The sequence below is a fragment of the Colobus angolensis genome, unplaced genomic scaffold (assembly GCF_000951035.1).
Source record: "Colobus angolensis palliatus isolate OR3802 unplaced genomic scaffold, Cang.pa_1.0 Scaffold4, whole genome shotgun sequence".
Classification (NCBI taxonomy): domain Eukaryota; kingdom Metazoa; phylum Chordata; class Mammalia; order Primates; family Cercopithecidae; genus Colobus; species Colobus angolensis.
The window spans coordinates 14,662,559-14,677,811 of NW_012117376.1; the positions used below are offsets into that span (position 1 = coordinate 14,662,559).

The following is a 15,253-nucleotide window of genomic DNA, read 5'->3' on the forward strand; positions in this document are numbered from 1 at the left end:
CCATCTCAAAAAAAAAAAAAAAAATTACAATTAAAAAAAAAAGGCTAGATTCTCTTTAAAGTCTGAATTGTATGAATGACCCCATTTTCTAGCTCAAATCTTTTTTTTTATTTTTTGAGACGGAGTCTCGCTCTGTTGCCAGGCTGGAGTGCAGTGGCGTGATCTTGGTTCACTGCAACCTCCACCTCCCGGGTTCAAGCGATTCTTGTGCCTCTGCTTCCTGAGTAGCTGGGATTACAGACACACTCCACCATACCCAGCTAATTTTTGTATTTTTAGTAGAGACGGGGTTTCACCACGTTGGCCAGGATGGTCTCAATCTCCTGACCTCCTGATCCGCCCACCTCGGCCTCCCAAAGTGCTGGGATTACAGGTGTGAGCCACTGAGCCCAGCCTCAAATCCTTTTATATTAGTTCAAAATCCTGTTGGATGACATATGGGAGATGACTGCTAAAGTCTCTGGCTCTCTGGGTGACTTTGGGCTTCTCCCCTATCTTCACACCTCTGCTCAGGGCAGCCCTGGAAGAATGCAGGTGCGGAGGTGAGAGGAACTCTTAGCTCCCCAGAGTTTCCTTGGGAGAAACTCTCAGAGACTTTGCCAGCGTATGGCCTCCATCCGAGGGTGAATGGTATTTCCTGGGCCAGGGGCCGCTAGGTAGGCCTGGATGGTTCCAGGCTCAAGGCATCTGAACACATTCTGTACAGGGCCCTGGGATGGGAGGCCTTGTTGTCCCCCAGCTCCATCCCGTGGCCCTCTGGCAGTAGATGTCAGCTCACCTCTTTTGAGAGCCGTGTGAAGAGGTCCCCACCACGCAGGAAGTCCAGAATGAGATACAGCTTGCCCTCGGTCTGGAAGGCTGGGGAGAGGGAGAAAGGCAATGGTAGAGTCACCTGGGCCTTACGACCTGCTCCTTCAGCCCTGGCTCCCTTGGCCTACCAGGCAGGCGGTGGGAGAATGTACAGACCACAGGCAAGGGTGAAGGATGGGTAGGGTAGGAGCTCAGATAGGGCCTGCAGCTATTTACCATAGTGCAGCTTCACCACGAATGGGTGGTTTACATCAGCCAGGATGTCTCTCTCCATCTTGGTCCGGACACGGTCACGTACTGGCCAGACGAGAAAGGAAGTCACCAGTAGTCTAGACACTCAACACAGCCACTTCCAAGCCCCCGCGCTAAGGGATCTCTTTTCTACTTGTTCCTCCAGGCCTGAGCTCCCAAGGCCCCCTCACCCAGGGCTTTGGGGACACTCAATCCTCAGGTTTCTTTCTTCCCGGTCTGTTTCTGGCTCCTTGGCCGGCTCCTTGCTCCCACCCCTCATAGCAGTGCCCACAGCTGGGGCCTTGGCACCCTGCCCATCTCTGTGGTCCCTTCTCCCACCACGCCCCATCAAGGCCTGTTAACCAGCCAGTCTGAGCAACCTGCTCCCCAGGTGCTCTGTTTTGTCACATCCTCAGACTTTGCCTCTGCACCTCCCCCTGGCATGCCTTCAGCAGACCTGCTTTCCATCTGGCATAAAAATTCCCAAATTCCAGTCGGGGCTGGTAAGAACGGCTATCTGGGGAGATGGAGAGGCAGATTCCCTGGGCCTAAAGTCCCGATCCATGGGTCTAGGCGGGCACCCTTCATATATATATATATATGTATATATATATATTTTTTTTTAAAGAATAAAAGTTGTTGGGCAGTTCTGATTCTCAGCAGGTTCTTTGACTCAGCTTAGGCCTCACCTCCTCCAGGAAGCACTCCCTAATTTGCCAAGCTGAGTTAGGGCCTTCTGGATTCCTACAGTGCTTCTCCTTCAGAGCACTCTTCTCTTTTTCAGGTTGCCTTCTAAATTTATTGAAGCTCACCAAGTATCATGTTTTATTGATTTTTCTAGTGTGATTAGAACAGGCTTTTGGGCCGGGGTTGGCTCATGCCTGTAATCCCAGCACTTTGGGAGGCCGAGGCAGGTGGATCACTTGAGGTCAGGAGTTCGAGACTAGCCTGGCCAACATGGTGAAACTTTGTCTGCATTAAAAATACAAAAATTAGGGCCAGGTGTGGTGGCTCACGCCTGTAATCCCAGCACTTTGGGAGGCCGAGGCAGGCGGATCATGAGGTCAGGAGGTCGAGACCATCCTGGCCAACGTGGTGAAACCCCATCTCTAGTAAAAAATACAAAAAAGTAGCCAGCCTGGTGGCATGTGCCGAGACTCTGCCTTGGGAAAGAAAAAAAAAAAACAGGCTTTTGGACTTGGCTGCCTAGGTTCATTTTGGGCACTGTGTTTCAACTTAAGTTTATTACAATATTGATTATCCCTTGACTGAGACCTCTCATGTGGCCTTTGTTTTTTTGTTTGTTTTTTATGAGACAGGGTCTTACTCTGTCACTCAAGCTGGAGTGCAGTGGTGTGATCTTGGCTCACTGCAACCTCTGCCTGCCAGGTTCAAGTGATTCTCATGCCTCAGCCTCCCGAGTAGCTGGGATTACAGGCACACCACACCCGGCTCATTTTTTTTTTTTGTATTTTTAGTAGAGACAGGGTTTTACCATGTTGGCCAGGCTGGTCTTGAACTCCTGACCTCAAATGATCCACCCACCTTGGCCTCCCAAAGTGCTGGGATTGCAGGCGTGAGCCACCACACCCGGCCTTGACTTCTATTAAAAGGAGAGGTGGAAGGCTAAGGAATGCTTACTAAGACCAGACAAAATGTCTGAGCAATACACACAGTGCAAAACTAAAGGCTTTTTTGGTCCATGTACTGGATCGGCAGTTTCCTCTCCAGCCTCATAGTCCCAAAGCCTTCACTAGTCCATCCATCTAGTATGAATTCTGTTCATTCGTCACTGCCATTCTAGAACTGATGCTCACAATTGCTTATTTTAGGAGATCTGGCCAATGTGCTCCTCCTGCATGTCTTTCCAGAGTCTTGTTCAGGACACAATCCTTGGCCCTTGCTACAAGTAGAAGCTGCAGCTGCCTTCCAACACGCCTTCTGTGTCAGCACACGGCTGTAGAGCTGGTTCCCTTCAGAGCACTTTTCACATCAGTGGGCCCCTTCCTCTATTTTAATTTTTGTATTTTCCTCACTAGACATGACAGGGACCACACCAGAGTTAACTATTTTGGTCAGCTTACATTTTCTTTTTCCTTTGTTTTTTTTTTTTTTTGGAGACGGAGTTTCGCTCTCGTCGCCTAGGCTGATCGAGATGGTGCCGCGATCTCGACTCGCTGCAACCTCCACCTCCTGGGTTCAAGCGATTCTTGTGCCTCAACCTCCTGAGTAGCTGAGACTACAGGTGCGAACCAGCAAACCCAGCTAAGTTTTGTATTTTAGTAGAGACGGGGTTTTTCCATGTTGGCCAGACTGGTCTCGAACTCCTGACCTCAAGTGATCCACTCGCCTCAGCCTTCCAAAGTGCTAGGATTACAGGTATGAGCCATGGCGCCCAGCCTACCTTACATTTTCAAACCACTTCTGCACTTTAGGTCAGGCAAACAGTTTCTCCTTCCCAGGGTCCCTTCCTCGACCATTTTTGGTCTGGAGAAATCCACTCATCCTTCAAGGCTTACCGCTCCTTAGGTGTCCCCTTGGCCTCTGGGCCCACCCTCTGCAAGGCTGCACCACCACTCCCAGCTCCCCAGCCCATTGGATATCCACGCACACCAGTCTCAGCACCGGCTGCACCACACTGTCGGGTATGCTTAGCCTCTCCCGCCCAGCCTGTGAGCCCTTCACAGCAGGAACTCAGGCTTTTCAAAAATCTTTCTCCTCCCTCTGAAGCTGCCACCATACCTCCTGGGGGATGACTCCCACCCCCACCAGGCTGGCCTTAGGAGACCAAAGCCACCCATAACATCCTTAAGGCTGACGTCTCCTACTGTCCCCTCGACCTCCCCAGCTGGGACTTGGCTCTGACTGGGATTACAGGTGCGCACCACCACACCCAGCTCATTTCTTTGTATTTTTAGTAGAGACAGGGTATCAACATGTTGGCCAGGTCTTGAACTCCTGACCTCAGATGATCCACCCGCCTCGGCCTCCCACAGTGCTGGGATTACAGGTGTGAGCTGCCGCGCCCAGCCGTGACTTTTATTTAAAGGGAGACTTGGTCGAGGAAGGGCACCTGGCTGCGACTCCACCGGGTCAGTGGTCACACGGGCTCCCAGGCCACGGGGTCAGTGTCCACCCCAAAGCCCACTACCAACCATCCTCATATCCTTTGTAAGTCCCCAGAACTCTAACCTTGGCCCAGGGTTCCCTTCTGAACCTCTCTGCCATCCAGCTCTGTGGCCCTGCCTGGACTCACCCTCTCTCGCCTGGCCCAGCTGCCTCCCTGGGCTCCCTGCCTCTTCACTCACGCCCTTCTCTCAGGCCCCTGAGTTAGGGGCCACAGAGGTCTCCCTCAGACTCTGCTAGCATCAACAGTCAAGAACGCCCCTGCTTGACCAGCTTGGTAGCTGAGGGCCCCGCCCCCGACAAACATATTACATTTACCCTATTACCACCTTCCAGACCTTCACAGCCAGTCATTGGCACTTGGCTTAGGGAGAGGGGGACTGGGTGGGGAGAGATGGCTGAGAAATAGGCCTGTTTCTCCACCTTTGAACTAGGTGCTCCTGAAGACAGAGCTGTCTCCCTTGCCAGACCCAAGGCCCCTGAAGTCTGGGCTGCCTCCCTCAGCCCAGCCTGGGTCCTGCACAGGGAGGTGTCCCTACTCACCTTTCAGCGTCGCCTTCTTCAGCACCTTCATAGCATACAGGTGCCCACTGTCAGGCCGGGTGACTTTCCGTACCAGGAAGACCTGAGAAGGCAGAGAGGGAAGCAGGGCAGAAGATGGGAAAGGTCTGCGCCCAGGCTGACCTCCATCTTCTCTGAGCCCCAAGCTGGTCTTTTTGTTCTCCCTGGGTACCAAGGTGACCTCTGATCCTTTGGGCCCCTAGGTGACCCTTGACCCCCACCTCTAACATGACGAGGGTTGCCTTCACAGCCACGGGCTCATGACTCACTTTGCCAAAGGATCCCTGGCCCAGAACCTTGAGGAGCTCGAAATGGGATGGATCAGCCTTCTCAGAGCCAGCCTTGACGTGGTGCGTGATGGAGATCTCCTTGAGGACGCCCTCATCCTGATGGAGGGACAGAGCTGGTGGGCATGGTGGGCCCCATCCGGGCAGCAGGAGTTGCCCTGCCCAAGGCCATTCCCACCAGACCTCAGCAGATGAGACCTAAAGGCCCAACAGATGACTTCCCTGAAGGGCCAGCCTCCAAGGTCATCGATTTCAAAAGGGCCTCAAAGGCTGGGGAGGTCAAACAGAAGAGGCACCACTCCTATTGCTCCCGATGCTCTGGCCTGGTTAGGCCCAAAGGGATGCCCAAGCATGGCCAGGCTAAGTCAACCCCAGGCTCTGGTTGAGACCCAGAGACCTGCCCCAGGTCTGCCTGTGGGGCTTCCCTCCCCCTGCTGCTTTAGGGTTGCCACAATAGGAAGTAGGTTTGTTCTCATATGGGGAGGTAGAGCTGGGCCTTCGTTCCTGGTCAGGATGGGATGAGGGGATCCCTCTAGTCAGTAGGACAGGGCTGACGTGCACAAAAACCCAAGAGTCACCCAAACTCCCCCATCAACTTGGTAAGTGCTGGCCTGGGGCAGGTCAGAATTAAGGCCAGAGACTGCATGGCTCATCTTCCCAAACTTCCCTCATACAAACCTACTAGAAGCCCCTTGCCACGTCCTAGCCATTCCAGGACTCTACCCTCCCTCTAATCTGCTGCCATTGCCTTGAAGCCCTGAAGTGCCTCCTCACTTACCCAGGAAGCAAGTCTGGGCAGGGTTCAGTCACCCCGCAGGGCCAGGCCTGGGCCAGGACAGCCCAAAGCCAGATTACGCTAAGCTAGCTTCCCAGGCACCTGCTGCGAGGGACACAGCCAGGCCAGGACCAGATATCTGGGTACACTCACCGAGTCCCGCTGGGGGCCAGAGCCAGGGCCAGGGACAGGCAGAGAGGTCTGGCTGATCCTGGGCCGCTGCTTCCTGGGCAGCCAGGGGAGCAGGGCCCAGAGCCGCAGACGGGGCGGCTTGGGATCCTGCTCCATCCGCCCAGCAGGGCCACGGCACCATGGCAGGAGCAGGCAGAGTCCGGGGCTGCCGCGGTGGTGGCCGGGACCAAGGCGGATGTGCAGGGTGAGCGCGGGGGCTGGGCCCGGCCCAGGGCAGCCAATCACTCAGGGCCTGTGGTTTCCCAGCACCAGGCCTACACCCTCACCACGTTCCCTTCCTGTCTCTCCCCAACTCCTCAGTGCCTGAGGGCTGCCCTCTGGCCATTCCCCCATCCTCCCTGTGGGTCTACAAAGGGAAAGCCCTCTGCCAGTGCAGCTGCTGAGCATACAGGTACCCACAGCAGAGAGGTACCCAACAGCAAACAGGTAACCAACAGGCAAAGACAGGTGCCTGATATGTGGAGGCAGACGAAGAGAGACACCCAACAGGCAGAAGCAGGCACCCAACAGGTGGAAACAGATAAGAATGGCATCCAGCATGCCTGTAATCCCAGCACTCTGGGAGGCCGAGGCAGGCGGATCATAAGGTCAGGAGATCGAGAACACCCTGGCTAACACAATGAAACCCCATCTCTACTAAAAATACAAAAAATTAGCTGGGTGTGGTGGCGGGTGCCTGTAGTCCCAGCTACTCGGGAGGCTGAGGCAGGAGAATGGCATGAACCCGGGAGGCAGAGCTTGCAGTGAGCCGAGATCGCGCCACTGCACTCCAGCCTGGGCAACGGAGCGAGACTCTGTCTCAAAAAAAAAAAAAAAAACAGAATGGCATCCAACAGGCAGGAGCAGGAGAGAACACATATCCAACAGGCAGGGATGGATAAGGACATGCACCCAACAGGCAGAGGCAGGAGGAATTAATATCCAATAGAAAACAGATGGAGACGTGTACCCAATTAGGGGAAGCAGGAGGGGACTCATATCTAACAGACAGAGGTGGACAGAGACTCATCCCCAATGTGTGTAGGCAGATAGGGATACAAACCCAACAGGCAGAGACAGATGGGGCACAAGCCCAACAGGCAGAGACAGAAGGGGACATGTACCCAATAGGTAAAGACAGATGGGGACGTGAACCCAACAGGCAAAGGCAGAGGGAACACATCTCCAATAGGCAGGAACAGAAGAGAATTCCAACCCAACAGGCAATGACAGAAGGGGACATAAACCCAACAGGCAGGCTGGGCGCGGTGGCTCACGCCTGTAATCCCAGCGCTTTGGGAGGCCGAGGCAGGTGGATCACGAGGTCAGGAGATCGAGACCATCCTGACCTACGTGGTGAAACCCTGTCTCTACTAAAAATACAAAAATTAGCTAGGCGTGGTGGCGGGCGCCTATAGCCCCAGCTACTTGGGAGGATAAGGCTGGAGAATGGCGTGAACCCAGGAGGCAGAGGTTGCAGTGAGCCAAGATGGCGTCAGTGCACTCCAGCCTGGGCAACAGAGTGAGACTGCCTCGGAAAAAAAAAACAACAAAAAAAACCTCAACAGGCAATGACAGAGGGGGACATGTATCCAACAGGCAGAGACAGATGGTGACACGAACCCAACAGGCAATGACAGAAGGGGACATAAACCCAACAGGCAGAGACAGAAGGGGACAGGTATCCAATAGGCAGAGACAGAAGGAGACATGTATCCAATAGGCAGAGACAGATGAAGACATAAACTCCACAGGCAGAGACAGAAGGGGACATGAACAACAGGCACCTAACATGTGACATGTGCCCAACAGGTGAAGTCAGGCACTTATCAAGTGGAGACAGAGATTGGAACCCAACCACAGACACAGGAAGGCAGCAAAGAGAGACAGCAGGAGAGTCAGCGAGCCCCAAGCAGACTGACAATACCTAGAGCAGATAGGTCTGACACCTGGCAGATACACAGGCAGGCAGCAGGGCAGGGATCCCCAGGAAGGGGTTAAGGGTGGAACTGTGGGTTCTTGCTGCTGTACCTGGGGTGGGGAAAGAGATGAGGGGATACAATCCGCAAACTCTAACCATTCAGGAGAGGACTCTGGTATTACTTACAGACCCACCTCTGAGGTCTTCCATTTCCCTAGGATTTTCCTCCTATGCCAGGACCTGAGGAGGGCCCAGATAGTGGCTGAGAGGACTATCTCCTGAGTGCAATCTGATGTCTTTGACTCTGATCATATCCTAAAAACTGTTATCCTCATTCCAGGAACAGGCAACTGAGGCTCAGAAGACAGTGACTCACCGAGGCTCAAAGCAAACAGTGGCAGAGCTAGCTTGGACCCAGGTGCCTCCCTGCTTACTGCCTGGCCTGGGGTCAGCAGGCATCAAATGCCAGGAAAGGGTGGGCAGGTAAATCAGCCAGAGCCACGTCCTGCCCACCCGTCTGCCCAAACCCCTTCTCCTTCAGTACTAGGGTCCACCTGGGACCTCCCACTATAGGTCCTGGCCCTCGGAGACACAATCTTGTCTTCAGGGGAAGATACCTAACCCTCCCTGACAGATGGAGGAGTGGGTGGAACAGCCCCACAAAAACACCAGAAAGCCGCAGTCAAATCAGACCCGAGTGTAACCTCCTGGCGGGACAGGCAGAAAGCCTGGCTCAAAGAGGGACTGGGGGGGGCCAAGGACACACAGCAATACCTGCACACCCCACCCTGAGATCTGAGCCTCTACCTCATCTGTCTGCCTCTGATTGAGAGCACTCCCTGGGGACAGAAGCAGGAAATCACCCAGGAAGCCCAGGGGACAGAGCCACCCCCAAACCCATTCCTTGCCCAGTCACGGTGACAGACACTGCTAGAGGCAGGCGACTCTTCTGCTCACCTTTCTGGGACAGGGAACCAAGTCTCTCCCAACTCTGGGGAAATCTGCCGGGGTCTGCATGGTGGGGCTCAGGCCGGTGGCCAGAGGGCCCCGTTACTCTTCTTACTTCTGCTTTTTTTTAGCCTTCCTGGCCCAGAAGGCAGGGTCTCTGGCCCCCCTCCTTCTCACTTCCCCCTCTGCAAGGAGGAGGGGCAGAAGATGGGTCAGGCTCCTCTGCAGAGGAGGGGACACTGCAGACCCCAAGCCCATGACCCCAGGGAAGGCCCAGGGGCACACTTCTCCCTACGTCCTCTGACTCTAAGGAGGACAGACAAGAGCAGAGACAGAAGTCACAAGGCGATAAGGCGGTGACACAGTGGGCATATCAGCACCCGCAAACATCCACGTGAGGGGGGGACCTGAAAAAATGTGGGGCAAAAGTCAGCAAAGGCCACTGTCTGACCGTCCAGCCCAGAGCTTAGATACTGTGTCCCACCCCCCACAGCACCTTCCCATGGCTAAGCCCACCCACAATGGCAGCCCAGAAAGCAGGCACCAGTGGCCCCGGTCCTGCCCTGCTCAGCTGCCCCAAAGAAGGCTGCCAGTCCCAAGCCCCAGGATGGGTAAGGTGGGCAGAAAGCCCAACCAAGGACCTCACAGAGGTCTGAGAGGAGGAGCAGGCAGCTATGGAGCAGGCGTTGACCAGGCCCAGCCCCTTTCTACGTGGTCTCACTTCATCACTCACACCAGTACAGCACAGGAACTCACACTCACACACTCACACACACACACACACACACTCAGGCCAATGATCGGAAACCCTGTCCACAGACAACCCCTACGCAGAAACACACGCCCCCACGCACACACAGACTTTCCCTTCCCTGTCCTTGCAGAGTCTGCGGGTGGATGGCTGCTGGGAGATTGTGAAAGATGCCTTCCTCAGCCAAGCCTCTCATCGCTCTCCACCTTCCTCAGACAGGGGTTTGGAGGCTGGGGCAGCTCTCGGAGCCCCAAAGCTCACCCTCCCTACCAACCCCTGGTCCCTCAGATGCAAAGAAAGAAGGTAGAGACATAGCTACTTTGTGGGAGGAGAGTCTCCAGACACAGGCTGAGATAAACCAAGGGGCGCAGTCCACACTAGCCTCTGTGGCCAGCAGGGTACCAGAAGGGGCAACAGGAAGGAAACAGTCTCAGAACTGCCTTTGCTGAAGGCTGTGTGGGCCCTGAGGCCTCTGGTGGTGGGCGGGGGGAGGACAGCCACCAGCCCACATCCCTTGGTCCCTGCCCCATCCCCCGCATGGGGACTTCCTCTTTATTTACTTCCTCCTACAGGGCAGCTGGAAGAGAAGCCCAGAGCCCCCGGGCCTGATCCCTGGTCTCCAGAGTCCCCACCCGACCAGCTGTAGCCAAGCCCACCTGCCAATCCTGGCCCTAACGGACACCAACAGCCCCTTCCCCAGCTGGCAGCATTTGCAGGGCCCTCCCAGGCGCTACCCCCTCCCTCAGGTGGGACAGATGTCCTCAGACGCATCTCCCAGCATGCCACCAGGCAGGTGAGGAGGGGTCCACAGCTCCCTGGCAGCCTTGAAGGGGAGCTGGCCTCCAACACTAGGTCGGGCCTGGCATGGAGAGATGATGGTAAGTGTGCCTCCTACTGATGGAGCAGTTACACATGCAGCCTTTTTTGTTTTGTTTTGAGAGGGAGTCTCACTTTGCTACCCAGGCTGGAGTGCGGTGGTGAGATCTCAGCTCACTGCAACCTCCGTCTCCTGGGCTCAAAGTGATTCTCGTGCCTCAGCCTCCCGAGTAGCTGGGACTACAGGCACACTCCACAATGCCTGGCTAATTTTTTGTATTTTAGTAGAAACAGGGTTTCATGTTGCCCAGGGTGGTCTCGAACTCCTAAGCTCAGGCGGTCTGCCTGCCTTGGCCTCCCAAAGTGTTGGGATTACAGGTGTGAGCCACTGTGTCTGGCATTTTTTTTTTTGTTTTTTGAGACAGAGTCTCGCTCTGTTGTCCAGGCTGGAGTGCAGTGGCATAATCATGGTTCACTGCAGCCTCTTGGGCTCCCACCTTAGCCTCTGGAGTAAGCTGGGAGGACAAGTGCGCACCACCACATCTGGTTAATTTTTTTAAAATATTTTGTAGAGGGCCAGGTGCAGTGGCTCATGCCTGTAATCCCAGCACTTTGGGGGGCTGAGGCAGGCGGATCAACTGAGGTCGGGAGTTCGAGACCAGCCTGACCAACATGGAGAAACCCCGTCTCTACTAAAAATACAAAATTAGCCAGGTATGGTGGCACATGCCTGTAATCCCAGCTACTGGGGAGGCTGAGGCAGGAGAATCTCTTGAACCTGGAAGGCAGAGGTTGCCGTGAGCCAAGATCGTGCCATTGCACTCCAGCCTGGGCAACAAAAGCAAAACTCCATCTCAAAAAAAATAATAATTTTTTTTTGTAGAGGATGGGTCTCCCTGTATTGCCCAGGCTTGTGTTGAACTCCTGGCTGGGCATAGTGGCGTGCGCGTGTAGTCTCAGATACTCTGGTAGCTAAGGTAGGAGGATCACTTGAGCCTAGGAGGTCAAGGCTACAGTGAGCTGTAGTTGCACTACTGCACTCCAGCCTGGGCAACACAGGGAGGCCCTGCCTCAAAACAAAAACAAAACCAAAAAACCACAACTATCCTGAGACAGCCATAATCAAGGTGCTGTGGGTGCCCAAAGGTGGTGACTATCTGCCAATGGGTGAAGTCAAGAAAGACCTTCCAGAGGGGCAGCCCAGCTGGGTCCTGAGGATGAACAAGTGTTGGCCAGGCAGAAAGGAGGAAAAAAAAGACACTCCACGTAGAGAAAGACCTGTGTGAGCAAGGGGCTTAAGGCCGGGAGGGCAGGCAGGGTGGGATGTCAGGAAGAGCTGGCCACTCACTAGCTGAGTGCTCCTGGCAAATCTGTTTCCCTGTATGAACCTTGGTATCCTCCTCTGTAAAATGAAGGTTGGAACAATATGCTCCACTCTCAGATTGTTTCTAGAAGCAAAATGGGCCACAGAGACAAGGGGATGTTGGAAACAAAACTTCTCCCAGGTTTACTTAGTCTTACTGCTGTGGGGTCTCCCCTGGGCAGGCTAAAGGGACAGAGCCCAGCCACAGGGCCAGGGCCCCAGGTACTAGGAGAGTGGCTGGCCTTCTCTGGCCAGGCCCAGGGAAGTTCCTCCCAACACCTGAGGCTGCCCAAGCCTCCCTGAAGTCCACAGTAACATCCTGCCTAAGCTCTGGCCGGGGGAGCAGGAGGGATCCGGGAGGGATCAGGGTTTCATAAACAGGAAGAGAGGAGGGGAGGGGAGACGCTCAGCTCTCAAAATAGACCCGCAGGCCCTTCAAAGGGGTCCAGCTCCGGAGATAGCTGGGGGAGGGGGCCTGGGATGCTCAGTCCACTCCCAGGAAGGGAGGGAGGACAAATGGAGCTCCGGTGTGCCTGAGGGTACCAGATGCACCTAGGTGCTGAGGGGATCCACAGAGTTCTCACCCCGATGGCTATCCACAGTATTGCTGCTAAAACCCAAATCCCGAATCCCGCTTTCTGCCTGAAATGAATAAAATAAACAAGCATTAAACAGCAACATTGTGCCACAAGCCCTGTTAGATACTTTAATTTATATGCACCACATTCTCTTTTCCAGGTGGTCCTGAGAAATAGGCTTTATTCTCCTTTTATTTTTCAGGAGAGAACCCGCGCCTCAGCAGGGCAAGTGACTTGCCCAAGGTTACAAGGCAAATAAAAAATAGGTGCAGGATTCTGAACTCAGAATCCCTGACTCCCTTCCCAGCCTCTTTGCCACCTGGAAGGCCCAATTCTTTCTCTAGCTGCCCAAATCCTGCCTTTCGAGCCCCAACCAAATGCCAGTTCCGCAGGGAACATGGCTTGTGCCCTAGAGCCCACCCCAACTCTTCTTCCTCGGCCATGCACAGCAATGACCATGTCTCTGGTCCACACTCAGCCCTGAACTCAGATGCCATCAGCTGGGTTCCCGGGGACGTGCTCATCTCATCATGCTATGGAGAGAAATGTGGGCACCTGGAAGGTGGTGGTTTACGTCTCTGTCCAACATGGGGCCTGGCGCAGAGCGGAGGTTCTATGTGCCCACAGCTGCGCTCTTGCCCCATCATAGCACCTACCACATGGCTTTCCTGTCTCCACCCTCTGCCCAAAGATTGGGAGCTCCCGGAGGGTGGGGGATGTTGACTTCATTTTAGGCCCTTCCATGTACAATAGGGTGCACCGAATGTCTGATTAGGATAAAGTGGCCCATTGCCAGCTCGTTTCACCGCACGAAGTGATGAGGTCCGGACCACAGTTTGAGCGCCCCCTGGTGTATTAAGCCCAGAAGTGAGCATTAGGGACACTGGTGGCAGGGGCAACAGATGGATGAGCAGGTGCACAGGACTGGTCCCACTTGGGATCACAGAAAGCCAATGCTCCTTCTCTTCAGCACTCAGGGTTCTCTGGACTATGAGGAATGACCTTGAAGCCAAACAAGACTTGTCTTGATTGCCCACCAGCCATGTGATGTTGAACCTCAATTTTCTCATCTGTAAAATGGGGATAGTAACAGTCTACCTCCAAGGATGTAGTGAGAACTAAATGTAAAGCGCCTGGTATGATGCTAGGCATAGGTTAAACTCTTTCTCTTCCTTAAGTGGCATTCGAGACTCCCTGTCCCAACCATCTCCAGCCCTGTCTCTCTTCCCACACCACGATCTTCTGCTCTAGAGCAAGAGTCATAGGCTTGGGAGCAAAAGATTACCCGCCTGGGCAAGCTCCTACCATCTCCCAGCCAGCCCCTCCAGTTCTTGAGGTGAGAAGCTATACTCAGCACAGGTCCCTAAATGCTGCAAGCTCCTCTGCAACCCCCAGAACTTCAGCCCTGAGATCTGAACACCCTGTTTCTTCACTGGGAATCTACAGCTTCTTCATTTTGTTACTAGGCAACGAGAGGTAGCTACTTTGTGGGAGAAGATTCTGCAGACATGGGCTGAGATAAACCAAGGGGCCCAGTCCACACTATTTACTGGCCTCTGCTGGTCCAAGGTTGCACAGCAACCCACAGAGAAGGGGGTGGGAGCCTCCTTCCCTCACCTGCCCTACCCTACCCAGCTCAGTCACCTCATCTTAGGAAGCTAAGTCAAGGTAAACATCAGGACTAATTCTGAATCCATCTCAAAGGTCAAGCTTATGGCAGGTCTGGTGCTCAAGACAACCTAGGTCTGGAAGGTGGGGCCACTGGCAGGAAGCTGAGCTGAGCAATATACAAGGACATTTTCGGTGCTGGCACCAAAGCTGCCATGTGCACGGCAGTTACTACCTCATCGTCCTTCACATTGCTCCTGTGAGATAGGCACTATTTCCCCAACTCACAGCTCAGGAAACTGAGACTCAGAAGGGAGAACAGCTTCTGGTTAAATGGTGGGGATGGAGCCAGGACTGGAACCCAGATTTGCTCTAACACCAGAGTCCATGCTCTGTCCCTGCCTAGGCAGCTTCCAAAGACCCTCCACAGCCAGCATCTCCTGTGACCTCACAGCCTCCCTGTGAAGGGGATGTGGTCTTTTCCAATACAGAGATGAGAAAGCCAAGGCCCAAAGTGTACAAGGAACCTCCCCAAGGTCACACACTGTCACCTAGTCCCTGGTGCTTTTGGCAACACACAAAACCTGCAACAGGGGGTAGGGAGCTACAGGAAGGGGCCCAGGGGAAGCAGAGGTAGCAGGGGTGAGGGAATGAGCCCCAGACTGGAAGTGGAAGCCCTAAGAAATGCCATGAGTGCCACATGCCAGGCAATGGGGCTGGTTAGCCTTGAGAAGCCACCAGCACCCCCTTTCCAGCTCACGTGCCCAGATGCTCACTTCTAGGCTTTTGACAAGCACAGCTCTACCAAAAGGAGCAGTACAGCTGGCCTGAGCCCCTCCCATCACTCCTTAGAGCCAGCATGAATTCCATGAGTAAATAAACCACAGGCACATCCTGGCCTGGGTAACAGGTAACCAGAGCCCTGACCTGGATTCTGCTCCTGACCCTTTCTGGGCCACAGTTGCCTCACCTACAAAATAGGAAGGTTGGAACAAGTGATTTCTATGCCCAAGGTTGCCACAAGGATTCGGTGGGCCCTGAGAAGGATGGCTGAGCTGGGCAAAGGGGCTAGAGAGGCTGGGGCCCTCAACCTCCTCCAAGGCCATGCAAACAGGACCCTCCACAGCCCCTCGCCCAGGGTGCTGGCCCTGGTCCTCACCTTGGATGGCTGAAGTCCAGCTTCTTCCCCTGAGGTCTGTCCATTCTGGAAAAGAGAAAGGAGATTGGGGGAGCACTGTCAGAACTTACACGCTTGGGAGAAAGACTCCATGGGGCACCCCCACCCTTAGCTGCTCCCAATAGCCATG

General features: G+C 54.4%; 1 protein-coding gene across 1 annotated transcript in view; it reads right to left on the minus strand.

Moving 5' to 3' along the window:
• RPS6KA1 (ribosomal protein S6 kinase, 90kDa, polypeptide 1) overlaps positions 1-8,949 on the minus strand; it is a 44,951-nt gene extending 36,002 nt beyond the window's left edge. The window contains exons 1-5 of the mRNA XM_011955583.1: positions 8,840-8,949; positions 4,998-5,114; positions 4,711-4,792; positions 1,027-1,107; positions 779-858 (exon numbers count right to left, since the gene is read on the minus strand). Of these exons, the coding sequence (XP_011810973.1) occupies positions 779-858; positions 1,027-1,107; positions 4,711-4,792; positions 4,998-5,114; positions 8,840-8,899 (420 nt within the window). The 5' untranslated portion in view covers positions 8,900-8,949. The remainder of the gene's footprint in view (positions 1-778; positions 859-1,026; positions 1,108-4,710; positions 4,793-4,997; positions 5,115-8,839) is intronic.
• Positions 8,950-15,253: the final 6,304 nt, after the last annotated feature.